At 42.3% G+C, this 26,874-nt stretch overlaps 2 protein-coding genes across 3 annotated transcripts; one reads left to right on the top strand and one right to left on the bottom strand.

The window, feature by feature from the left end:
- Positions 1-565: 565 nt before the first annotated feature.
- On the bottom strand, positions 566-5,459 carry LOC104612129 (protein trichome birefringence-like 39). 2 transcript variants are annotated; one of them, XM_010279446.3, is made up of 5 exons: positions 4,752-5,459; positions 4,409-4,580; positions 2,392-2,567; positions 2,102-2,260; positions 566-1,150 (listed from the first exon to the last, which is right to left on the bottom strand). In XM_010279446.3, the coding sequence occupies exons 1-5, from the start codon at positions 5,036-5,038 to the stop codon at positions 859-861; spliced, it is 1,086 nt and encodes a 361-aa protein (XP_010277748.1). In that variant the 5' UTR covers positions 5,039-5,459; the 3' UTR covers positions 566-858. The 2 variants fall into 2 exon arrangements, with proteins under 2 accessions (XP_010277748.1, XP_088751168.1); XM_088895042.1 differs by having other exon boundaries at positions 566-1,153; positions 4,752-5,452.
- Positions 5,460-24,343: 18,884 nt separating this feature from the next.
- On the top strand, positions 24,344-26,622 carry TBL31 (trichome birefringence-like protein (DUF828)). Its single transcript, XM_010279447.3, has 5 exons — positions 24,344-24,864; positions 25,066-25,237; positions 25,547-25,746; positions 25,905-26,051; positions 26,165-26,622. The coding sequence occupies exons 1-5, from the start codon at positions 24,470-24,472 to the stop codon at positions 26,517-26,519; spliced, it is 1,269 nt and encodes a 422-aa protein (XP_010277749.1). The 5' UTR covers positions 24,344-24,469; the 3' UTR covers positions 26,520-26,622.
- Positions 26,623-26,874: the final 252 nt, after the last annotated feature.

Below are 26,874 nucleotides of genomic sequence, written 5' to 3'. Positions count from 1 at the left end.
AAGCTTGGTCTCTTGCATTGCTTTGAGAAATCAGACAACACTTGGGATTTTGGAATGGTCTTTTTCTTGATCCCTCCTTACCAAGGTTTGTTAACTCTTTTCATTTCCTGCATTGTATGCATTTTCATTATACATATTTGTATTTGCACTCAGTTTGAAAAGTGTACAAATACAAATATGCAGAGTATAAAATCTTGTATTTTGTATTATTTTGTTCATATTTGTAGTGTACATATTTATATTTATACTCCTTCCAAACTAAGTCTATTATTTGTATTTACAACTGAATCTTTAGGCTGAATTTGAAACAAGTACAAATACAAATATAGAATGCAAAACTTTGTATTTTGTATATTTGCACTGTAGATATTTGTGTTTGTATTCTTTCCAAACAGAGCCTAGAAGAAAGTCGTCATTGTTATATGTACCTCACCTCCATCCTTATGGCACGATGCAACTATGGTCAATGGGCTTAGACTGTGGAACCCAAAAGCCACAATAAATAGGTAAAAACTCCTATTATGAGATTGCTACAAGAAAATTACTTCTTTGTGCACCATCCCTCTTATCATTCAATACTTCTTTGACTTGAAAAAATATCTAATATTCAATACACTTTCTCCTGCTGCAAATGAAATTGATAATAATTCCAATATGCACTTTTACAGGGATTGAACAAATTACTTTACAATTTTCTTTTTCTTTTGTGCACCATCCCTCTTATTGCCCATATTCATTCCACTACAAGCAACATATAAAAAGAAAAATCACAGGAAAACTTCACCCAGCACTGAAATAGTGTACAAATAATGAGATTTTGTTTAGGGTTTACACATTGCCATCTGCTGGTCCTTGTGTTCAAAGGATGAGAGCTGCATTTAGGAGCAGGTTCCAGGTATCGGGGAGTCCAGGCAGGCACCAGTGGCTGCAGTCCAAGCCCTTGTGGTTGCCACTGTAGGTCGTCGGGTGTCCATCTATTCTCAATTGTGAGAGCCTGGTCACGTCCAGCAGATACACTGGTACTCTTAGTCGACTCAACACTTTGTTCACAACTATCACCTCCGGAGGCGTACCTGCCGGGTAGCTCGACCCCAACAGCGGCTGTGTCTGCCCGCTGCAAGTCCTCCTTGCTTGATTCCAATCTTTTCCTCTGCTTTTCAAACACTCACTTCAGTTTACTTCTCTTCATTTGTACTTTAGATAAGTTTAGCAGGCAAAAGGAATAAGCATTTTAGGTCCAATTTAGTGGGCCTGGGCTTCCAATACACACCACATTATAAAGAAGATGTGCGTGAGGATGGGCCTTGGTGCAATGGTTGGGTTTCTCCATTTCTACTTGGGTGACCACTGACCAGGCTTTAAATCTTGGAAACAGCTTCTCTATATTGATTCCGGATCATCTGCCCATGTCTACCCACAACACACCACTCCCGTGAATTGGGAACATCTCCCCCTACATAATACCATGTAGGAGGATGAGATATTCTTCATGTGTAATTGCGATGTTATGCGGATAGACATGAGCAGAATTTGTATAGGCAAAAAATCCGGACTCGTCTCTCGTTTGTATTTGCAGAGGTAAGGCTGTGTACAACGATCCTTCCCCAGAGCCTGCATTGGCGGGAGCCTCGGTGCACTGGCTGGGGGGCCCTGGGTCCTACCGGTTAAGGGAATTCAAAAAATGGTCTTTTTTTTTTTTTTTCATTTGGCATCTTGTAGACTAGAAGACCCAAAGACAAGCACAAGAAAGACCAAAATGGCAAAACTCAGGAAGTTTCAAATGAAACTTTTGGTCTTTCGGTGCTTGAAATAGCCTTTGAATCAATTTTCAACAGTCCAATAAATCAAGATGCTTACAAAACAGTCTTTAAAGATAAGACCTTAAGAACTTAATGCATCTTTCTGATCTATTGGGCTGTCAAAAAATGTACTTGAAAAATTTCCAAACAGCACCTAAGGTTCTTTGACGTCCTTGGTGAGAGGCCCCCGGAATAATGGGCCGGGCCGCTGGGCACCCAATTTTATGATAGTGTGGTACGGGGAGTAGGGAGAGTAGCAGTTTTACAGTTAGTGCTATCACATCAAATGGGATAATGCTTACAGGTAATGGGTGGGAGAGATCCCCTGGAAAAACACTTTGGTTTTGGTGGGGTCTACGTTCGCGTTGACCCATCGGCCCCAAGTGGTCAGCCCTTTATAAAATGCCATCAGACGGTCCATGTCTTTGTACAATTTACCTCCGTCTTGTACGTAATCCCACCTGCAAATCAAGCACAAATCATCACATTGCAATATCCCACCTTTCGTGCAGATTTATTTGGGAAAAGACAAAGGAAATAAAGGAAGCCAATCAACGTGAAATAAACGGGTTTGATGATGAATAGATCATACGGTTGGCTACTTCCTCTGTGGGTCCACCAGTGCCACGTGTTGAAGATCAACATGTCCATGCCTTTCCATGCATTACCGGCCCCGATTGAGTCCAGCTTCAAAACCCGGCCAACTTTTTCAGGAACAATATCCACTAGGTATGTAGTGTGATATAGCAACACCGTAACTCCGTAGTCCTGTCAAACATCATAGCAGTAATCCTGCTCAGCTCCCTAAGTACAAAGGAAGGATACTAGATGGGACCACCAAGATGATCACCACCATATGATCTGGATCTGGATCTGGTATAGACGAAATCTCAGATGCAACTGATTCTAGAATCCGGATAATCATTAGTCATGACTCATGAATTAGTGGCATCTTCGTTATTTCGAAGCTAGAATAGGGGTAGTTTCGTGGTTCCGAAGAGATCTTGTCGTTATTTGGGTGGCCACAGAGAAAATCATAAACTGACAGCCGTGGGAAAGAAAGTAGGTGGGGGTCCCGATTCCGTGAAGAAAGTGTTGCCACAAAGCTTCAAATTGCCCCTGTTGACTTAAAAAATCACAAAAAAGTTCTCCTAAATTTACAGTCCTTATAAATCCTCGTACCTATTATTCTGTTAGAACAGTTATTTTGACAGTTAATTTCTGTTAATGCGTCAAATAGCAGAGTATTGTTACTTAAGTAAACCCCAGATGGCCACATGGGACGGTGGTTACTCATCACCACTAAAATCACATGGGCTGCATGCATTTCTTGGGACCCACATCGCACAATCCAAAACCCCAAACCCAAGTTTTCAACGTTGGTGAATTATTTGTTCCATGGACCATGGCACACCATAGTTTTTCTAACTTTCGAAAAGGGGGAACTTAATTTCACTCCTATTCTAACCCCATCCAGTTTGAATTTTTTTTGGGACAACATCCAATTAGATTCAAAGAATCAAATTGTTCTCTTTCCTTTTTGTTATTTTGATTAACCTTTTTTTCTTCTTTGCTTTGTTAAAAGACAAAAGTGAACAAAGGGAAGCAAGGAATTTATATATCTCTATTCTCTAGAGTCTAAACCTTTAGGCATAGATTTACAGTAGTGGAGTATGGAATCGAATTCCATGGACCCTTTTGGAAATTTTGCTTAATATACATGAGTTAAATAGTTCTTTCTCATAGGCTGAATTTGTTTATGTGAAAGTGCACTGAATTTCTTTCTAGGATTGAAAGATTTTAGCTATTATTCTGCTCCTTCTACTGCAAAAACTTTGTGTTATACCCCTTTTAATTTGTTTTATTATAAATGGCAAGAAAATTCTCACTTGGTTTTCAAAAAAGCATTAGAAAGAAAAAGAAAGAAAAAAAAAAAGAAAGAAAAGGAAGGGTTAAATAATAAGAGCTCTTCTTGGATGGAAAGACCATGAACCTCTGAATTTGAAATGTCGTGGATTTCTATGCTTAACTGTCTCCAATTCAGTTCAGCGGAAGGACAACACTAGTAACCAAGATACTGCATGCTTCAGTCCAGCTTGTTGCCTTATTCATCGAAGGAAGATTAAGAAAGAAATAATAATAAAAAAAAAACAATGATAAATCACTATCGTCGCAACGACCGAAGTGAAGTTAGGTTAAATTCTAATTGAAATTCCTCGAAAAAGGCTAAGATTTTCACCTTATTTCATTTCAAATACCCTGTTCAAACCCAAAATTCAGTAAAATTTAAACATAAAACCCAGAACTGGAATTGCTCTGTTGCTTTTATGATACTGCGTGCATCACAAATGATGAGCCCATGCGAGTCTTCTCTGAATTTGTTGTCAATTATTATCAAATTTTATCCCGTCTAGAGAAAAGCCACCGAGGTAGCTAAGATGATTCAAATCTTTTGAACAGAAAATAAACAAAAAAATATACGAACTACTGCAAGTACTCATTTCATTAATGAAAAAACGAATTGAAATGAGTTGAGTTGATCTCAACTCTCAAGTCTCGAGTCTCCATTTGAAAGAAGAAAATGGAAAAGGAGAAACCCAGTAACTCACCACAAATGTTACTGAGGAGAGCGGCTCGTTCCTGGTCAGTGTGTACTTGGCGTTGGGCACGGAAGAGTGAAGCAAGCATGTCAACGATTGCCACTGGTTCACACTCAGAGAGTCACCCACAAACATTATCTTCTTCCCTTTCCATCTCCTCAGAAAATCCAACCCATTAAACCTACAGAACCGAAGGACAGTTTAATCAAAACAACATAGCTCCATCTCTGTCTCTGCAAATTCACGGCGGAGAAGAAACAGAGACCTCTGGTACTAGCACAAGCTTAACGATAACAACAAAAAGGTAAAAACAAAGCAGCTTCCAAGGATGTACTGAATGATTGTTACATACCTCGGAACCTCACAGCTGTTGGGCTTCCACCTGTATTTGAGATAGAGCCTATCGGGTCTACCGTACTTTTCACAATCAAACTCTGGATCTATGAAGGGACAGCTCGAAGAATCATAGAGAGGATACGAAGCATCGTAGACCCAACTCCCTTGGAACAAATTGCAGCCACCCGCTAGCTTTATATTACTCAAGCTGCTCTCATTATAAAACTGCTCTGTTCTTGCTTGCTTTAGGAACAGCAGAAGAAAGCAAATCACAGAGAACAAAGCTTGGAATCGTGAACCCATCTCGGATTTCGATCCCAAACTATGAAGGAATTAAAAGACGAGAGTGAAGAAAAGCTGTCTGGGACTCGAGTTTATATATAGAGAGAGGATGTCTAGGAGGTGGGCGTGAGGTGAGATAAGCATTGGTAAAAGCAGAAGTATAAAAAGGGAACTCAGCAAATAATGGGGTTGGGAGGATTCTTGGGCACACATGGGTTTGTGCCACACAAGGTCTGATCTTTTCTTGTTTTTTTTTTTCATTTTTTCTTTTAGACAAGAGGTGGGAAATCTTGGATGTACGCTTGCTGCGTAACAAGTAGGGTTGCCTCAATATTTGATTCTATGCTCTACTGGTTTCTCTTACTTTCTGGGTGATTTTATTTTATACTGATGAAGTTGTTGTTTTCAATAAAACAGAATAGAAATTTCAAATTCCTTCCCTTAGTCTTCCCCAACATGTGGTATGTATACACATACTCTTATCATTGTATGTATTTTATGTCAGAAAATGATTTTTAATGGATCAATTCAACAAATCTACTCAAGAGAAACTTTCTGTCTTGTTGTATCCACATGGAGATGCGATATTCAATGAACTCAGAACTCTAGTGAGATGGCAAGTGGTAAATCCTCAGGATTGGTCGCATGTCACACGCAAGTGAACATCAACCATATTCATCCAGCCCATGCATTTTTGTATTTTTGCTAGGTTTTCTGGGTCCCCTCCATGAGAGCTCTGGTCAGACTTGGGAGTGTTAGACGGGCGAGAATAGCTAGTGATCCAAAGGATTCCATGTGGGTTTTCACCTCCCTCAGTTCATGGAGAAGCTTCGGAAACCAAGCGCTTTTTAAAATGTTGGATTAATAGTGGGGTATGAAGATGACATCGAGCAGGAAATTGAATAGTTTAGTGATCTAGAGGCTTTGCTCAATTGACAGGTTGTTAGATTGAACACGTTGTCTTTTTACTAAAGTAGATCATCTAGAGAATACCCATTTCAAACTACTGAAGTGTTTGTTTGTGCTTTGGACAGATTCTATTGTTTAAATATTAAACTACTAGATTTAAAGAAAAATTATTTGATTGTTTGCAAGTCAATTGAAATAATGATTCTTAATAATAAAAAAAATCATTTGATGAATTTGGTAAATCCTAATAATGATTCCATTTCATATGATCATTTATGGTGCATCCCAGCAAACGCATGATTGGTTGAACATGATTAAAACTACACATTTTTTAAAGGTGAAGATGGATTATGAAATGTGAATGAATGAAAAATTAAGCAGACTTTAACATAATTGGTTGAGATCTGGATTTAAAGTATAACTAATTTAATAAATGCACCACAATTGAACTCTCAATTTATTCATTAATTCCATTGCCATGTCAAATTAGAATGAAATTATTTCATCTTAAATGGTTTAGGACTGCCTCCTAAAGATTGAGTGGTTTTTCCATCTGATTGATAATTAATTTTCTATGAAATACTCCTCAAATCGGTGAGTTATATATAAACCCAACGTTTTAAAAAATGACTCGGAAACATAATCGTTTTGACCACTAGTTTTCAGGTCAACGGTCTGACTATTCGGTTCGAATGGACGGTCTGTTCTGACAAACAAATTTAAAAAATAAAAAAATGGTCAAAAACCATTGAACGGGTCAATAGGTCAGTGGCTCGATTGCCTGGGTCAATAGGTTGTTGTTGACTTTTTCAAAGGTTTTTGGCCAAGTACCTGATTTGGGGTAAAACGGAACCGATTGCCTGGACGATTCCCAGGCCAAACGGTTCGACCGTCCAGGTCAATGACGGTTCGAAAACCTTGGATAAACCATAAAGGGCTTGGAATGCACAAAAGGACAACAAATAAGATGATTGGAATTAATTATTGTATTAAGCATATTGAGCATAAACACTATATATAATTAATTTTCTACTTTTTATTTATTGTTGTCATTTTCGTGCTCAAATCTGCTACCCACAAGTTGTTCCCACTTCCTTACCCATAGGATATTACAGCAGCACATTGGGAATATCTCCCTTGTCATTCATGGGGAGATGTTCCCAATACATGGCAGTGGTGATGTAGGATGTGGGAACAGTTTGTGGGTGGAAAATCACGAGTAGTCATTTTTAGATTCATTTTGGTTGCAACTAATAGCATTACAACTCCTCAATATGTGTACTTTTCGAAAAATAGTTGTTATGTTTGTGCCTTGAATTCTTTATTACTATCTACTTCATGATCCATTTTGAATTAAGGCTTAATTTGGAAAGAGTACAAATACAAATTTGTAGAGTGCAAAACCTTGTATTTTGTATTATTTTGTATATATTTGTGCCGTATATATTTACATTCGTACTCTTCTAAACTGAGCCTAAGGTGAAAAGAATAAAGGCAAAATTTTATAGTGATTTATGGTGGAAGTGTAAGTATTAGGCTGTTACCACAGGGTGTGAGGGGTGGAGCCCCTGCAGTAGTTCGGGCTTGATTCATATTCAGCTTATGGGTTCGATCCAAATATGAAGATTTATGTAGTTTGGGGGTTTTCCTTGATATACATTTTTTTGGGCTTGAGAGAGGAGTCGAGTGTCTTGAGTGTATTTGGGGTTTAGGGTTTTATATGAGTGAGAAATTGTGCAAAGTTTTATACTATTCACCATTGTTAATTCTATAGTGATTTTTGCTCCTCCTTTGCCCGTAGACTGAAGCTATAAGCCAAACCATATAAATCTCTGTGTTTTTTTCTATTCACTTCTCTTTATCTTTGTTTACAAGAAATAGGTAAATATTTTATTTTAGTGGGGGTGTTCTTCGATGCGAACTATTTTTTTTGTTGTTGGTTCCAAAAACAAATCAAAACTATATATCTCTCATTTAAAAGCAAATTGTTTCTCAAAACATAAACACAAAAAACATGTTTTTGCTTGTGAATATGCTTTTTGTTTTCAGAAGTGAAACCAAAGACATATTATTGAATTCTGATGATTTTAAAACCACATTTTCATATGGTTGTTTAATACCATGTTCCTATAAATCTTATAATTCTACCCTACAAAATTTGTTTGTATTTTAAAAACCATTATTTTAATAGTTACAAAAACATTTATTATTTATTGAAAGAATTTTGCCTCTCAAAATAAAAATAGAATTCAAGAACATACTTTTAATTTTATTGCTGATGTGGCAATTTTAAAAACAAAAATATTTTCATGTTATTGAACGCCCCCTTTTAAAATGAAGCATAGATCCACATCATTTTCAGTTACATATTGCATAGAAACCCCGACCCGATTAGACCATTGTTTTGGGGGTGAAACATTTGTCTAGCCCAGATGAGCCCTCCCCCTCTGATATCTGTTTATTTGAGTACAATTCAATCAAACTATAGGGGACAAAGGAGAAAGAATAGTGAAGACTACTGCCTTATGGGCGGAGAGCAATTAATGCAGTGGGCGGTGGGCCTGCATACTTTAGTCGTCGTCGTAGGGCTGCTTCCTTGGAGCTGCGTCGTAATTGATGAACCAAGCGGTTTGAGGCCCCACGAGCTTTTTCTAGCGAGACTAGAAGTTTATTCCCACAACAGATGAGTTGTCTACTCCGACGAAAGTCTGTGCGGTGGTTCTGTATTTGGTTTTTCTATATCATATTCCTCTCCTTCATGCACAGCTGAGTCCCCAGTCCCCACAACGAACCACCTACTCCTTCATGCACAGCCGAGTCCTGTTGGCGATGCATGTGAGAAAACAAATCACAAAACAAGTGGTATCTACCTCAAGTTCAGTCGTAAATGGCGGCCTTTCTCTGGAGAAAAAAAAAAGACGACATGGCTGGATGTAGGAATCCAGCGAAACTGATCCAGTCGAGTCCATGGGAAACAAGTCAACTTATCAGAGTAAAGGGATGAACAGATGAAATATCAAAATGGTCAATTACTCGGCAACTTTAATTTTCACCAGTTTTCTTCACAGATTTTTCACTGGAGTCAACAGCAGCTTGAGCTTATCTTTAATTAACTCGTTTTAAGCAATAATTAAAAGGAGTTGCAAGCAATTTATTATCTATGCGGTTGGTGAATGTCTGGGCGTGGCGCGGCAAGTCACTTAGCTGGGAAGGCTCATCAGTCATCACAAAGCAAATAAAATACCCAGTTGGGAAATTTTATTCATCCAAACAGGCGGATGGAATTCGAAAAAGGAAGGAAGATGACCCACAGATTGAAAACACTTGATTGATGATGAGGTGGAGACTGAAACCCATAAGAAGTCACCCAGCACGACCATCTGCAGTGATATAGTGCATAACACCTGCTTTGTTTGTCATTTGTCACCCAGAGAAAGAAAGTATAGCTAGTGGAAATCACCAAAGTGTCGACTGTGACTTTATCTTGCACAATTGATTGCGACCATAACGGAAAAAAGAAATGAAGATAAAACGGAGAGAGTGGGAATGAAAAAGGAGAGGAGGCCGGCCTCTCAGTCTCAGGTCAGGGCTTCCGTTTTCAAGTGGGAAATGTAGGGCAGCCAGCCCTTAGAAAATTCCAAGATGAAAAGAAATCACAAAAAACGAGTAGTTCTCTTCCTCTGTCTTGTAGTTCCTTGATCATCTCACAGGTTTAATGGATGGCGTATTGGGATTCTACTGCCAGAAGCTTTCTTTCAATCATTCCAAGCACAGAGTCACAAGCTAATAATTTGAGAGATGGCCCATGATTTTGATTTCATCGGCAATTAATGCTGCTGATGACGTTGAAAGGGCTGGGAAAGACCAAATTAGCTTTGCCATGCATCTTCCATGATTTATAATTGCCTGGCCGACGGTAGAATTCTTTTTTTAATGAAATAATAATAATAATAATAATAGTAGTAGTAGTAATAAATATTAAAAAAATAAAAAAATAGATAAGCATTTTGTATGTGGTTTAACCTAACTTTATAAGCATGAGATGGATGTTTTTATGTTTGTTTTTTCTCTTTTAACTTTTATCTTTTAAGAGTAAAAGAGAATGGGTATTCTTTTCCTCTTATATTTTAAAGAAGAACCTTACAATTTTTTATTTTCTATTGATATTTTAAAAAAAAAATAAAAATTCTAATATACCCGACTAAAATGAATATTTGACAATTTTCAGAATTCAAAATTCAAAACAACATTCTCTACATTCAGAATTCAGAGAAAATAAAGTTCATTAATACCAATATACCTCTTAATGTAATTATTACATTGTCTATAATGATTATTTGGCATAGGAATAGTAAGGACCCACATCAGATGTGTGTAGAAGTGATGAATCATTCTTGAAGAATAAAAATAATAATAACAATAACAACGACAAGTATATTCTTTTCTTCGAATCCATCCACATTTAAAATGGTCTCAAATTTCTTTTTCTTTTGGCATTTCATGCCATACACATTATAGGGGAATTGGGACTGGAGCAAAGTAGAGTTAATGTGAGGTAGGCATACAACAGCCCACATAGAACTTGCAATTTCATGAATTTGATCTGATGCTTTATACTAAGGCTGTGTTTGGTTGCAGTTTATTTGCACTATTAATTTTGTTTTGAATGTTATTTTATTATGTTTCATGTCTTAATTTATTTCATTTGTACTCTAATAAAATAAAATAAGATAAAATTTGAAACAAAAATAAGTTAGAATTTACACTATTATAGTTTTACATTAGTACAAATTTATTTGCATTACAACCATAACACAGTCTAAGGCTGCGTTTGGAAACGATGCAAATATGTGTGAATGCAAGTATGTAGAGTGCAAAATGGTTCATATAAATTGTAAAGTTGGGCTAGTTTTGCAACAAATTTATCTTTTTACCAAATAAACTTTTAGTTGTAATGGATGCAAACATGAAATCCAATAAAGGATATGCTTTTTTTTTTATCAAAAGCCCACTTGAATACAAATTTATTTCTTTTTTATTGATGTACTTTTACATCTTATTATGAATGTAAATATACATTAATCTGTCATTTGTCAATGCAAAAATATAATATTACTAAATACAAACAAAAGTAAACCAAAGTACAAATTTACCCTGAACCGAGAATTTACACTCCATTTGCACCATTTCCAAATGCAGCCTAAGTGATGATTTTTAATTTTTAAAGTATTGATAATTTGATACTTGCATGTTAGAGTTTTGATTTAACTAATTTTTTAATTGTTTTAGTGTCACAGGGATATTACATCATTGCCTAATACACCCAATGATACTTTGAACTTGATCTCGGCAACCGGCCGGGTCATCATAAATTGGCTCAAATCAGCCAACCCAAAAAGTCGATTAGGTGATGACAGTTGACAGCCCATAGACATGCAGGACCAACATGTATCACCATTGCCTAAAAAAAATAAAAAATCATCAAGGAGATGCAATGATTCAAAAGTTGAATTAAATTAGGGATTTTTGGACTGCAATTCCCTCAGAAATATTACGCAAATTAATTTCTTGTATGAATCATAATAATTTCTGGACTCTGAGTGCACCTTCTCCCTTTGAAAGATAGTTTTATCCATACTCAGGCTATATTTGGTTTAAAGGAAAAAGCAGAGAAAAAAAAGGAAAAAACAAGGGAATCTTTACAAATTTTGTATAGATTTTCATACTTTTCCCTTCTTTTTCCTACTTTTTCTTTCAAACCAAACATAACATTTAAGGATCACATGTTCATGAGCAGCCATCCCTGGACCAGTTCCAGTTCAAGTTCAAATTGCTGATGAGGTCCTGATCTTTGATCTTTGAGCTGATAATAATCAATGAAGACTTGTTAGGGATACGTCATTTTATGAACCCAAGTAGCACATACAGGAGAACAAACAGCGTACATAGGGGCCTTGTCACTTGAAATTGGACTATGAGGTTGTGGGCTATCCCAGTCTCAGGCCCACTTGAACGATCTATATAATCAAAGAAATCAATCCTTTCTTATTGGATAAGCAATAATCCTAACTAACCACCGAGTTTGCCTTTGTTGAGTTGGATTTATGTGCATTTGTCCCTTTCCAATTATGATAACAACCTCTTAAAGAGGCTGGTCAGCGTAGCATCCTATTCACCTTTTCATAGACAAATAGAAATGTTCATTACACCAGAAAAAAGCGGATGGATGGATGCATCAACTGAAGTCCAAGATCAACTCCCTTTTTCTTTATTTCTGTAACCATCAAGGTGGGGGAGTCACACCAGCCTGTACTCCACCACAAATATTTTAGCTAGCTATTTGGGTTGGAAACCCATTAATCAGACCAAGTTCAACGACTGAGAAAACCCAAAATGTAAGCCAATTCAACAGGTTTCCTTCAAACACTTGCACTCAATTAATGAATTGAGATAACCCTTCCCTTGACTATCAAGGCAGAGAGCACTTATAAGCGTTTACCCATACAGCAATAGGAATAATGACTTGAATGAGAAAGACAAACACCTATCTTAAACTTAAAGGACAACTTGCCTCTCTTTATAAGGGTTAATTAGGACTTAATTAGGACCACACAACTTTGGTCTTCGGACCTTGAATAATTAATATTTGGGCCATCTCTAATCGGTAATTCTTAAAATCAAATTTTATATTATACAAAAATAACAAAACAATGGTTTCTAAAAGTGATGGAGGTAGATTTGGCCCGACCCCTTGGTTATACGACACGTGGAAAAAACCAGGGTGATCTGACAGGAACACCAGCTCAGCACGGTGATAGCACTACCATACCCCAAGAAGAGGCCCAAGCTCCCCGAGCTCTCCAAGAAGAGACCCGAACTCCTGAGCTCCCCAAGAGGAGGCCCGAGCTCCCCAAAAGGAACCCGCACTTCCAGGGAGGTGAAACTTGAGCTCTTCCTAAGAATCCCGAAGCTAATAAGCCCGAGGGGCGAAGCCCGGACTAGCCCACCTCGGGTCAGTCCGGGTCGTATCCCGGCACCTCAGGACAGTAGACCATACTCTCATCTGAACTCAAGATTTCACCTCGCGCACCACTCCGGCACCTCGGCTCCAGGTCGCGCAACTGTGAAACCGTACCTGACAGGTCCGTACTCTGAGGCAGCACGCCTGACTGGCCTAGATCTGACAGATAGCAATCACGCCGTAATGGCCACCTGCTACCGCCATCTCAGTTGTGGCAGAGACAGACCTGACAGAGAGGACAATGGTGGTTATGTCTGCCCCCCACAGAGGCAATTAAACTGACTTGGCAGAAACTTGGGAGTGAGTGCACCAGGTGGTTATAGAAGGCCTTCTTACCCCAGAGAAAGAGCTATGTGATATTTGTGCTTTTTGGTCTTAAAGCCTCTTATTGCCTTCTCAAGAGTATTAGCTTGAGCTTCGAAGTATTCCCACCGGGTTCCTCCCCGGAAATCTCTTATTTCTTCCTTGTTTCAGGCATCTTCGGCTCCGTTAGGCAAGGTTATCGATAGCTAAGACCGACCGGATCGTGCATCTTCATTTGGCGCCGTCTGTGGGAACTCTTCAAAAAGCCTCCCCCAACCTTTAACTCTCTTCCAAAGGAAAACTTAGCATTCATGGCTTCCTCTGGTAGTGACAGACGTAACGCCAACCTGAATGCTGTAGGGGAACACCCTCAGCCCGCCACTGTATGCATCGGACAGTTCACCGTCACCCTCTCGGTGGACGAAATCCCTAGCCTAAATGCGCCACGAACAGTGGCGCCTGTGAATGGTCCCCTTCCCCCCTCTATTGAGACAACCTTCGTTGAACCGACCGTGTCGCTCTGGCGACGAGCCAAAACCAGCTTGATGACTTGATGCAATGCATGCGGGCCATGCAAGCCCAAATGCAACAGTTTCAGCAACACCAACTCCATCAATAGTAAGTACTACACCACATTTCTCAGTACCACTACCAACAACAGTTCCTCCAACTGCCTCAGAATCAGTCACAACTTCCACCTCGGCACCCTGCTCTCAAGCAGGTCAAGCCCTCTCCTCAGGGCGGGCGCCTTCACCGAGGGGAAGCTTTCCAGGCTCAGGACCCCTCCAGAAGCCAGACCTCATCCCCTGGCAGGAGGGAAATACTAACTACCCCCGCTTCACAGCTCGTTGGCGGATCGGGAACCTCCCAGCCAATCAAGTCAGCACCACCTCGGCACTCGAAGTTCGGGCTCCCGCTCGCAGAGAACCAATCTGGCACCCTGGCCGCAGACTACCACCAGCAATCCGGGCCCACTGAGCTCAGCAACACCGAAGCAAGCAGCGCCAATACCGGACCTTCCAAGCAGCAGCAAAAGCGCTAGCGAAGTCACCGAACTACCACCCGCGTCCTGCCTGAGCTCTGAGGTAAAGAAGAATTAAGCTCGGACGAGGTAAAAGTTGCTCCTATTCTTTCAGTCCCTTCCCCCCTATCATCAGAACTCCTCGCTGTTCCCATGCCCAAAGATTTCAAACTCCCCCCGCTAGACAAATATGATGGGTCCTTTGACCCTAGTGATCATGTTGATGCTTTCCAATCCCAGATGCACCTGGCGAGGGCCAGCGAGCCCTGCATGTGTGTGGCCTTCACTACCACTTTCAGGGGAGTGGCCTGCACATGGTATAGGAACTTGGCCCCTGGGTCGATAAGAAGCTGGACTCAGTTTGTGCAAGTCTTCACCGCGCACTTTGTCACGAGCAAGCGGTGCCCCCGAACCGAGGAGAGCCTCCTCAGGATAGTTCAGAAGGAAGGAGAGTCCATCCGGGGCTATGTCAAGCGGTTCAACGATGCATGTTTACAGATACCGCGCCTTGACCCCGCGGTACAGTTCACGGCAGCCAAGAGGGGTGTCACACACAAGGAATTCAAATGGCACATGGTGGTCAACCAGCCCGCAACCATAGCTGAATTCCTCAAGCTCGTAGACAGATTCATAAGAACGGAGGAGGAGATCAACTAGAGAACTGAGGGCGGGTTCAAAAAAAGGAAAAGAGAAGGCAAACCTCCCAACCAAGATGATAGGAGAAAGAAAGACCCAGCTTGGGGGGCGAAGCCAAGTCAGCCATTCTGAGCTCCCATGATAGACCGGGCGGACTACATGCCCTTGAATGCAAAGCGGGCTGAGATCCTGATGACGATCAAGGACGCCCCATACGTGAAGTGGCCACCTCGTTTGAAAGGGAACCTGAATGAGAGAATAAAAATTTGTATTGCAGCTTTCATAGAGACCATGGTCATAGCATTGAACATTGTAAGAATCTCCGCGAAGAGATAGAGGAACTTATCCGTCGCGGGTACCTAAGAAATTTTGTACAGCATAATAATAATGATAATAATAATAATAATAATAATAATAATAATAATAATAATAATAATAATAATAATAATAAGACAGGTCGGCAGGGGGAGCACAGCAGGGATGCCCCTGAATCCAGCAGCCGGCCAGTAGAACAGTCACAGAAGCAGCACCCGGAGGAAAGGCCAGTTCGGGGAATGATCCATGTGATCGTTGGAGGATCGATTGTAGCAGGATGCACCTCGACAGCAGCTCGAGCATCAACCCGTGAGGCCGCTAGAGAAGAACAAAATCCCCCAAAGCGGCCGAGGACGGAAGACCCCATATTCTTCACCGAGGATGATGCGCGCGGGGTTCACTACCCCCACGACAACGCCCTCGTCATAAAAGTAAAGATCAATGACTTCGAAGTCCGGTGCATACTCGTCGACTCCGGCAGTTTGGCAGACATCATTTTTAAAACGGCCTTCGACAAACTCCAGTTCCGAGAGAGTGACTTAAAGCCCGTACCATTATCGTCCTCACCGACAAACCTTTGAGGCAAGTATTGCTTAGGCCCGAGGTCTCTGGTCAATTGACGAAGTGGGCCATTGAACTCAATGAGTACAACCTCCAATACAAGCCACAAACTACTATTAAAGCTCAAGCCTTGGCAGATTTTGTTGCAGAATGCACATTCAGCTCCGAGGTCCTTAGCCTAGTTGAACACGAGGCCCCCAGTTCGGGTGAGATCGGCGCTCCCAGGCCAGTTGAGTCCGAGCACTGTGAGGTCGCACCCAGTTCGGTATCTCTCCTGGTTAGGCCAAGCGCGAACTGGGATGAAGAGCCCTATATCCTTCACGTAGATGGCTCCTCAAATCAGTAAGGCAACGGAGCCGGTGTAGTTCTTCACGGCCCGAGTGGCACAAAACTGGAGTATGCACTACGCTTCGAGTTCGTGGCATCCAACAATGAGGCAGAATACGAGGCATTGATAGTCAGGCTAGCCCTGGCGCAAGAGGTAAAAGCAAAACACATATTTATTTGCATCGATTCCCAGCTTGTGGTCAACCAAGTTACAGGCGAATACAAAGCCTGCGAACCGACTATGATCGCCTACTTAGCAAAAGTAAAGGAGGCTCTACTTAACTTCCAGTCACACTTCATCAGAAAAATCCCGAGGTCAGAGAACGCTGAGGCCGATGCCCTGTCCCGGTTAGCCAGCACCAATGACAACACCATGAGAACTGTGTACATAGAGAACTTACCTCGGCCTAGTATTCTCGAGGGGGGGGGGGCAGAGGAGGTCGCTCCTGTCGCCCAAGTAGAGCCGAGCTGGATTGATCCACTCGCGAGCTTCCTACTACATGAAACCCTCCCTGCAGACTGCAACGCCGCTAGAAGGGTAGAGCGCCAGGTAGCCAAATACGTCATAATAAACAAACGGTTGTACCGAAGATCCTACACGCTCCCCTACCTGCACTGCTTGCGGCCTCCTGAAGCCAAACTTGTACTCCACGACATTCATGAAGGCCTGTGCGGCAGACACCTGGGGGGCAGGGCCCTCGCTCAAAAAGCACTATGACAAGGGTACTATTGGCCAACAATGAAAGCAGACGCCGTTGAGCTAGTCAGGAAATGCGATAAGTGCCAGAAGCACGTCAATATTCACCACCAGCCCACCGCCGACTTCAAGTATCTCACCAGCCCATGGCCCTTCGCACAGTGGGGCATCGACCTACTCGAGCCATTCCCGCCAGCAACGAGTGGGAGAAAGTTCCTAGTAGTGGCGGTAGATTACTTCACAAAGTGGGTTGAAGCTGAACCTCTCGTAACAATCACAACTCGAAACGTCTAGGACTTCTTTTGGAAGAACATAGTGTGCCGCTTCGGGCTACCTCGGATACTGATCTCCGACAATGGCAAGTAGTTCGAAGACATCAAATTCCAAGAATGGTGCCAAGACATGGGGATCCGACAAAACTTCACGTTGGTCGCGCACCCACAAGCAAACGGTCAAGCAGAAGTTACGGACAGAGCTATTCTCCACAGACTAAAGGCCAGGCTAGACCGAGCTAAAGGGTTATGAGCGAACGAGCTGCCCAGCATTCTATGGGCATATCGAACTACAGAGAAAACCGCCACCAGAGAAATTCCCTTCAACCTCACCTATGGCACGGAGGCAGTCATCTCAACCGAAATCGAAATCCCCTCACTTCGGTTGGAAGCATACAGCGACGATACCAATAACGACAAGCTACGTACCAACCTCGACCTGCTCGACGAGGTGAAGGACCTCGCATACATCAGGACCGCAGCGTACCAGCAAAGGGTAGCTCGGTACTACAACGCCAGAGTCAAGAAGCGAAATTTCCGCGTCGGTGACCTGGTTCTCCGGAAGGTCATGGTACCTAAGCCCGGCGTTGGCAAACTCGGGCCGAACTGGGAAGGACCCTACCAAGTAAAGAGAGCACTCAGAAGAGCGTACGAGCTCGAGACCCTGAAGGGTAGGCAAATACCCTGAGCTTGGAACATCATCAACCTAAGGCGATATTACCTATAAGCTACCGAATTGGGCGGACTATGAGCCGCTCCTAGAGCCTAAGGGCCAGAATGCCGAGGTAACAAAGACCTCGACACTACAAGACCCAGTCGCCTCTCCGGCATGGGCGAAAAACATAGGAAAATATCCCAAGGGCTAAAGCGCCGAGCTGAGGATGACCCCGGGACCTTATCAACGTAAACTAAGTGCTAGTGCCAAGAGAGCAGGCAGCACGGGTATGAAACCTGGGGTGTATAGCTCGCTCCAAGCCAGGCCTACTGAACCGATGTTTCTTTTACCCAGGCGGAGAACAGATCGGGCATATAACGTTACTATGTTAACCCGCCTCAAGGAATACCCTCGTTTCGGGGACCTAATTCTATGCAGCTTGGAAATATAGTCACTTCGGAAAAAGGAGAATAGTTGCACAACACTTATGCAGAAAAAGTACTTCATTACTAATGTTTGCTTTACAGTGTTCAAAAAAAAAAAAAGAAGAAATAGAAGAAAAATGAGCTCGCAGGCTCGATACATATCACTTCGGGCTCACAGGCCCAGTACACACATCACCTCGAAACTGCATCCCCCTTGCCCTTAGAAGGGACTTCGGCAACACTTGGGGGGTCAACCTCGTCGTTAGAGTTTGGATCTTCATCAGCCGCAATAGCCATATCCAGAGTAATACGCGAGGTGGTGATGGCACGGGTATCAAGTTCGGGGTAGGCGTGTCTTATCATCCACCAGCTCAATTTGAAGCCCCTCCGGTATGAGCCCACCGTCAGGTCGTCGAAGCGCTCTGACGCTATGTAGTCGTCGACGACCTTCACCTTGATGTCCTCAAGGGCCTGGAAGAAGATCTCAGACTTCTCCTTGATGTCGGCCTTGAGGTATTCCACCTCGTGCTCCAGGCCCCCTTTCAAGGTCGCGAGGTGTTTCACGACGAGCCTCAGGGCGTCGTTCTCCCTTCGGAATCTCTCCAACTCACTCCTCTGAGCCGAATTCTCGCCCTCAAGACGCTGGACCCACTCCCGAGCTGATCCCAAAGCCTCCTCGGCAGTTTGTGCCCGCTCCCGAGCTGATTCCAAAGCCTCTTCGGCAGTTTGTGCCCACTTCAAGTTCCTCTCTGATTGGATAATCAGGGCATGGATGGAGGAGTTCGCCTGCCAAGCAAGGAGTCAATTCGGCAAGAAAGTAAAGAATGAAGAAAAAAAGAACAAAGGGAAAACAACGTCAACTTACCACCATAACATGAGACAGCACGTGCGCCGATGTGGCCTGGAGGAAGCTCGGACCATGCCGTGACCTCGCTTGGATAAACGGCCTTCTGACTCTTCCAAAGAGCACAACTCGGAGTCAACACACTACCAACCCCCTCCTGGCTCCCCGAGCTGGAAAACACTGTCGGAGTTCGAGATGCCTCTGTAGTTTCAGCTTCCCGAGCCTCTGCGACACCGAGCTCCACTGTCATTTTGGGGATAGGCCCGACCGCCTCAGGTTCCCTGGGAGAATTCAGGTTGATGACCGGAGGATGGCTCGGGACTTCGGACTCTATGGCCTGAGGAGACTCCACATGAGCTCGCTTGGTGACCCGCTTCCTCCTCTTCATTCCATCAAGAAGGTTGGCACCACGAGTCTTCTCTGCCTCCATGGTACCTGCGAAAAAGAGCTCGGCATCAGCAAAAAAAAAAAAGAGAGAACTAAGTAAAGAAGCCTACCCGAACTCAAACCGGCCTGAATAAGCTTAGCCTCTGAGAGGTAATCTCCGCAATCGAGCCCGACCTGGGCCCAGGACTGAAAGGTCTCCACCATGTCTTTATCTAACATGACGCCGGGATCAGGGACAACCACCCTCCAATGAGTAGGAAATGGCCACCCCATAGCACTTCGGACGACGAAGTAGTCCCGCTTCCACGTCGGGACCCTATTTGGAAGTTTGTGAAGAAGTTTAAATCCCGGGCGGGGAGACAGGTAGTAAGCCCGCCTGTGCTCGGGAAGGAAGCTCGCTTGTTTTTTAAGCATGAGAAGGGCAGAAAAAATTTCTAAGTCCAAGGGAATAACGTATTCGCAGCAGAGGGATATGGTCCCGACGACGTTACGAATACAGTTCGGGTGAAGCTGACCGACTGAGACGCTGAAGTGGTTCAAGACTTCGACGATTAGGGGGTGGAGAGGAAGGCGCAGCCCGGCAATGAGCTGCTCCCGAAAAACCACGGTCTCATCTAGACTGTGCTCCCAAGGGAAGTTGCCCGAAGGTAAGCTATATGCATACTCCTCGGGCAGGTTGAACTGACGAACAAGGGACCGAAGTCTCTCAGACGTCATAGTGGAGGGTACGAACGTGTCCGGCATCCAAACCCGACGAGAAGTGGACTCTAGGCTACCAGGGGTGACCCGAGCTGAAGGCCATACCTCGGGCTCATCTAGAAGGCTGTCAAAAGAGTCAGCTTGACCCGAGGTTTCCACCTCAGGCCCGTCTATAAGATTATCTAAGCTACTCGAACTAGCTCTCAGAAAACCGGTTGCACGACCCCCAAGGTGAAATCAGTTTAGTGCGAATTTTTGACGTTCGAGAGTTGATAAATCGTTTGACGTCCACGCGTGAGTTGTACGCGACCCGGGTTGACTCTGGTCGAGCCGCACTGAGCCTGGTTAAGCCAAGAGCATAGGCGAGTCAGACCGGGGGATCTCCGAACTGGACGAAGCACGCCACGAGGCAAATCCACCCGTCAGTCCATGAACTCCCCAAGCCGGGTCAAGACCCCGGGCACGGGGAGTGGGGGGCAATTGATGGAGGTAGATTTGGCCCGACCCCTTGGCTATGTGATACGTGGAAGAAACCGGGGTGACCTAACAGGAATGCTAGCTCGGCACGGTGACAGCACGACCATACCCCAAGAAGAGGCCCGAGCTCCCCGAGCTCTCCAAGAAGAGACCCGAACTCCCGAGCTCCCCAAGAGGAGGCCGAGCTCCCCAAAAGGAACCCACACTTCCAGGGAGGTGAAACCCGAGCTCTTCCTAAGAATCCCGAAGCTAACAGGCCCGAGGGGCGAAGCCCGGACTAGCCCACCTCGGGTCAGTCCGGGTCGTATCTCGGCACCTCAGGACAGTAGGCCATACTCTCATCCGAACTCAAGATTTCACCTCGCGCACCACTCCAGCACCTCGGCTCCAGGTCGCGCAACTGTGAAACCGTACCTAACAGGTACGTACTCTGAGGCAGCACGCCTGACTGGCCTGGATCTAATAGATAGCAATCACGTTGTAACGGCCACCTGCTACCGCCATCTCAGTTGTGGTAGAGACGGCCCTGACAGAGAGGATAGTGGCGGTTATGTCTGCTCCCCACAGAGGCGGTTATACCTGACTTGACAGAAACTTGGGAGTGAGTGCAACAGGTGATTATAAAAGGCCTTCTTACCCAGAGAAAGAGTTATGTGATATTTATGCTTTCTGGTCTTAAAGCCTTTTATTTTCCCTTGCCTTCTCTTATTTCTTCCTTGTTTCAGGCATCTTCATGTGTTCACTTTTTCTACCATGTCGGGCTCATGATCATGTTTGACATCTACTCTTTTGCATTAGGCCATGTATGATTAGTTGTGCAATTAATGAAACACTCTTCACCATTCCCATCTGAAGTGACACAAGCAAGTATTCTTGGCTTGGCATACATGTGTAAAGCAATGGATGTTAGCAATTCTCTTATATCTGTAGCTTAGAGTCTAAGCCTTAGACTGAAGAGCATTTTAATTAATTAGTTTTGTTTTACATAACTGGAGGCAAGTAAATGAAGGAATGATCTTCTCAAAAATACTAATTTACAGTATTTAGTTGCATGTAAATGGCTATGAAAAACAAATATTTTTCAAAAAGCAAGTATTAATCCTAGTAAAAACTGATTTTCCACTAAGGCTGAGTTTGGAAAGAGTACAAATGCAATTATATACTATGCAAATACATATAAAATAATGCAAAATATAAGGTTTTGCATTCTACATATTTGTATTTGTACTCCACATCTTCAAGTTTTTAGGACTGTGTTCACCACTGTTTTGGCTTATTCTTGAGGAAGAAGACGATGAATATCATCTTCTTTTGAAAATTATAACTTTACTTTGGGATTTTGAAAGTTTGTAATCACATGTAACATTAATCAGATAATTAGCATAATGCTAATGATGAATGGACTTAAAGTAGCAGTATTTGGAAATTTAGGGACTACAATAGTACATTTTAAAGTCCGGGGTCTAAAATGAGACTACCTGTATGGGATACTATTATGCAATTTACTCTATATTTTTTAATAAAAATGGTTATATTATGTGATGTGATAAAACAATTTTTATAATATTTGTATTGATAATTCACAAACTGTCAAGTACCTTAAGTTGAAATTTCATATATCAGCATATATACCCTTGAATATTTTATTTACTAAACGACAAAACAACATATCTTTGTTCAGCAATTTGAGCCATTATCAGAGGCCACAGTGTAGCCGGAATCTACCATGTGTTCACTTTTTCTGAACGCAATCCGATTCTATCATAGAATATAAAGCATCCTTGTTCATTAATTAATCAGATATGTCTTGTTTTAACAAAATAATTAGAAAAGGAAAAAGAAAAAAAAAACCCATGGTTTTTGAAATGCCATTGATATGGGCAATTGAATCATTGACCGCTGATGACTTATCTAAATGGTTGAACTGCTAAAATATTCGACCCAAAAAATGGTTTCTGGGTCAATTTTTTCATTTTTAGTAGAGGTTGATGCATTCGACTGAATGGTTGAACCACTGACCAAAAAACTGGTGGTCAAAGCGGTTCAATTTTTACGTCAGTTTTTAAACCCTTGCCTAATAGGCAAAATCTACATGGTCCCTGTAACCTAGCATCTGCCCAAGATTAGGGCGATCAGGCTCCAGTGATCTATTATTTAGTGGTCCCACTTCAAGATCAAGTGTAAATTCATAAATCTGTTACGTTACAAGCTTCTTATTCATTCTCACCACACCTCTGCTTTATGGACATATTTTAGTCCTATGTCCATTGTCGTTATGTATGTCTACGATAAGAACCTTTATTTGTCTTGTCCATCTTTTAAGAATAAGAATATGAAACATGAAGGTCATCATGGGGGATGACTTACCATTAGGGGTGTCAATTGGATTGGATTTGATGTAATGCGATCCAGTCCGATGTGAATCCATTATAACTGGGCCAGGTCTAATCTAATCCAATGAATGTTTTGAATCAATTTGGATCAGTTCAATTCAATGTCTAGACCGTTCAATCTGTTGAAATTTATTCTGATTTAGATTGGTTTTAACCCAAATCCGGTCTACGGATACATATTTTTATCTTATAGCAATGGATCAGATATTGGCTTAATCCAACCCAATCCAATATATATTTGTTATGGATGGACCACATTCAATCCAATCTAATAAATATTTTGAACCGGATTGGTCCAATCCAATGTCTTGTTGGTCCGTCCAATCCATCTAAATTAATTTTAGACTGGATGGGGTCCAATCCAAAACCGGTCTATTGACACCCTTACTTACCATTCTGTTCTTGCTCCTTTTTTGGTTATTATCACCTCTGCTTCTATAACCCTGCCGACCACAATTGGGCTCTCAAGGCTGAATTTAGCTTTCTCAACTCTAATTGATATTGTTATCAGGCTATTGTGAGAAGTAGCTCTCCCTGGGCCTGAGCCCACGGGTCACAGCTCTTTGGTACTGGATGAATATATTAGATTTGAGTACTGGACCTCAGTCGAATAATCAATCAGTGATGGACCCAGTTTAGATGGTGGAGTTGCACTTGCACTTGCACTTGACAAGCTTACCAATTGTTCTATAAGGATACCTGCACTAAACTTTGGCCTATAGAGGCAATTTCTCTGAGAAAATCAGGTAATTTTGATATAAAATTCTGAAGCTTTCGATTGGTCATGTCGTCATCACACTGGGATTTATAGGTTTGACAGAGTCGAGAGATGTTTGAACACAACATTACAAGATCCGAATTTAAGGTGGCATGTCGGCCACCTATGTTCCTTTCTTATTACTTTATTCAAAACCATTACTATAGAGAGAGAGAGAGAGAGAGGCAAAGACCCTACAAAAATCAATGAAGGGTTTATATGAATTGAATAATATGGATGAACTTCTTGGCAAGAGAGATCATATGTCACATGCCTTACCCATATTTAATCACAGCTTCCAGAGAATGCTTTTAAAACAGTGGCCTATGCCTAGCTCATGGGCTTGGCCATCATGGAGCCTTCCTTTCACAAAAGGACAGCACTTGAGTCATATCCCAAAGCCCAAAATTCTAAAACCCTGTTCAGTGTATGCATTTTATCCTTCCTAGGATTCAAGGGCTCAATCCATGAAGGACAAGGTCTGTGCTTCCAGAATTCAGATAGTCTGATCAGTAATCACATCACAACGTGGCGTGCAAATTCATCTTTCTATTTGACATTCAGTTCTTCTCCAACAATGGAAGATCTCATATTCTAACTTGACCTTACCAAGTTACCAACCGGTGGTTGCATCCAGAATTTCTCAAATGCTTAAAATTCAAGAATCAATATACACTTGTAAACCTAACAACAACAACTTTTCTCAAATGGTGACTAAAATGCAGAAAATTCATCTCGTTCCTCCCACCCACAATGGCCACCCAGCCCTCATCTGATCACCGGATCCTGTCCATCTACCCCTTTGCTTTGGTTTCTCTTCTCTTATTTGGAACAGTGAGGCTAGTCTCAGAGAACTTCTGTTGGAGAAACAATGCAAATGCCCATTCTCTCCAGTCAGATTCTCTGGAGATTTTACCATCCGAAAGCGAAGAACAGGGTTCATCAATTGATAATTCTGGCCATGAATCCATTGTGGGCTGGTGCAATGTGTTTGATGGGAGATGGGTGTTGGACAATGCATCCCATCCCTTGTATACTGAAGAGAGCTGCCCCTACTTAACCAAACAGGTGACATGCCAGAAGAATGGGAGGCCTGATTCTCTTTATCAGAATTGGAGATGGGAGCCTTATGAGTGCAAACTACCAAGGTAACAAGCATTTACACCAGTAAGATTTCTATTACAATCATACATATTGAGGCTCTATACACCATACAGGACTATACACTACTGATCCACAGTCCATACCTAACATTTACTGGCTTCCATGTATGTGAAAGTCATCCTGATTCATGTCTAGTAGCTGTTTTTCTTGGTAAGGCCCGCTGATTGGACCATCCCATTTCTCAGGTTTGATGCCAAGAAGCTGCTGGAGGCTTTGAGAAACAAAAGACTAATGTTCATAGGCGACTCAATTCAGAGAACCCAATGGGAATCCATGGTCTGCCTTGTACAGTCAGTCATTCCTGATGGAAAGAAATCCATCCACAGGCATCCTCCCATGAAGATTTTCAGAGCAGAGGTACTCTTTATGTATGTCTTCCCTCTTCTCTAATTAATCATGCAATATAGGTCAACATACAGCTTACACAAAGCAAACCTTCAGTGATCCCCCTGATGATAATCAACAATGGTTAAGTTCAGCTCTTGACTGGGTAGTGAAACAATGGTAGATGGCCATGAATTAACCATTAAGCAACTTCCTATCTTTAGCTGTCTTCTGGTAGGGAATCCCATCACGGCCATAAGCAACTTTTTGGGGGTTGTTGGGGCAGTTTGGTGGGATGATAAATTGAAATCAATCGTTTTCATTCTATGATCTGGATTTCAGGAATTTAACGCAACCATCGAGTTTTATTGGGCTCCCTTCATTGTGGAATCCAACTCGGATCATGCAACCAACCACACCGTACAGAGACGACTTGTCAAGCTCGATTCCATTGCCAAGCATAGCCGACACTGGGAGGGAGTCCATGTACTAGTGTTCGAAAGCTACGTCTGGTGGATGTACAAGCCTGTGATCAATGCAACGTGAGAAGAACAGAAGAACTTGCTTTCTTATTCTTTTCAAACTCGAAATGATTTTCACATACACAAGTGAATCAGTTTGGGCAGACAAAAAGTTCATTGGTTGGTATTTAATAATTTGCTTTCTATTACTGAAATTTCCGTTTTGGGTTCATTTTCAGAAATGGGTCTCTAAATGATGTCACAGAATACAATGTCACAACTGCATATAGATTAGCACTAGAAACTTGGGCAAACTGGATTGAATCTAAGGTGGATCCCCACACTCAGAGAGTCTTCTTTATGAGTCTGTCGCCAACTCATCTGTGGTGAGTTCACTAAAGTGGGTGTGTGTATTTAATTAAGAAGAAAAATACATTCTGATCGATAATGGTTTCTTTGACAAGTAATACTAATTATCATCTGCAAATTTCATTTGCAGGAGTTGGGAATGGAGGACAGAAGGTGATGGAAATTGCTTCAATGAATCGTACCCAATCGAAGGTCGTCCATACTGGGGAACTGGTTCGAGTCGGGAAATCATGGGAATACTGGGGGATGTCCTACAGGAGTTGAAGAGAGAAGTGAGCTTTTTAAACATCACCCAGATGTCGGAGTTTCGGAAAGATGGTCATACATCAGTTTACACAGAGCGGAGAGGCAAGCTCTTAACAAGTGAACAAAAAGCTGATCCCATTACTTATGCCGATTGCATCCATTGGTGTTTACCTGGAGTACCGGATACATGGAATGAGTTGTTGTATGCACATTTATTAAGTGATTATCCCATTCTTTAACCACCTAACAATCGAGAAATTAAATGGCAGTTTTAAATTATAATACTTTGTAAACACTGAACAAGTGATGAACGCTTGTTTGTTTATGTTGAAAAGCTTTTCATAATTAAGGAATTCAGTTTCTGTAGGACCATGAAGATGCAGAGATGGACGGCTGATGCTTGGGCGCTCCAAACCTGCATACAAAGAGAAAACTGTAGCTGCCACATAAGACACCAACTTCTCAAACAAAATGTAAGAGATAACTGCTGAATCTAATTAGAACTGGAGCTGAGAGGATCTTTTCCGTTATCTCATGTATTTGAAGCACTTGGGAGTGATCCCTTATATAGTCTGCTTCTCCAAGGTTAAGTTC

This window comes from Nelumbo nucifera, chromosome 1, assembly GCF_055504915.1.
Source record: "Nelumbo nucifera cultivar China Antique chromosome 1, China Antique-T2T, whole genome shotgun sequence".
Taxonomy (NCBI): Eukaryota; Viridiplantae; Streptophyta; class Magnoliopsida; order Proteales; family Nelumbonaceae; genus Nelumbo; species Nelumbo nucifera.
This window is presented reverse-complemented; position numbering and strand designations above follow the sequence as displayed.

Excerpts from the sequence above, each read along its gene's own strand:
- LOC104612129 (XM_088895042.1), bottom strand. The coding sequence starts at position 5,038 with ATGGGTTCACGATTCCAAGCTTTGTTCTCTGTGATTTGCTTTCTTCTG. Across the intron at positions 4,581-4,751 it reads AACAGCTGTGAGGTTCCGAG|GTTTAATGGGTTGGATTTTC; the intron begins GTATGTAACAAT and ends TCGGTTCTGTAG. Across the intron at positions 2,261-2,391 it reads CACAGAGGAAGTAGCCAACC|GTGGGATTACGTACAAGACG; the intron begins GTATGATCTATT and ends CTTGATTTGCAG.
- TBL31 (XM_010279447.3), top strand. The coding sequence starts at position 24,470 with ATGGCCACCCAGCCCTCATCTGATCACCGGATCCTGTCCATCTACCCC. Across the intron at positions 25,238-25,546 it reads TGAAGATTTTCAGAGCAGAG|GAATTTAACGCAACCATCGA; the intron begins GTACTCTTTATG and ends TCTGGATTTCAG. Across the intron at positions 26,052-26,164 it reads CTGTCGCCAACTCATCTGTG|GAGTTGGGAATGGAGGACAG; the intron begins GTGAGTTCACTA and ends TTTCATTTGCAG.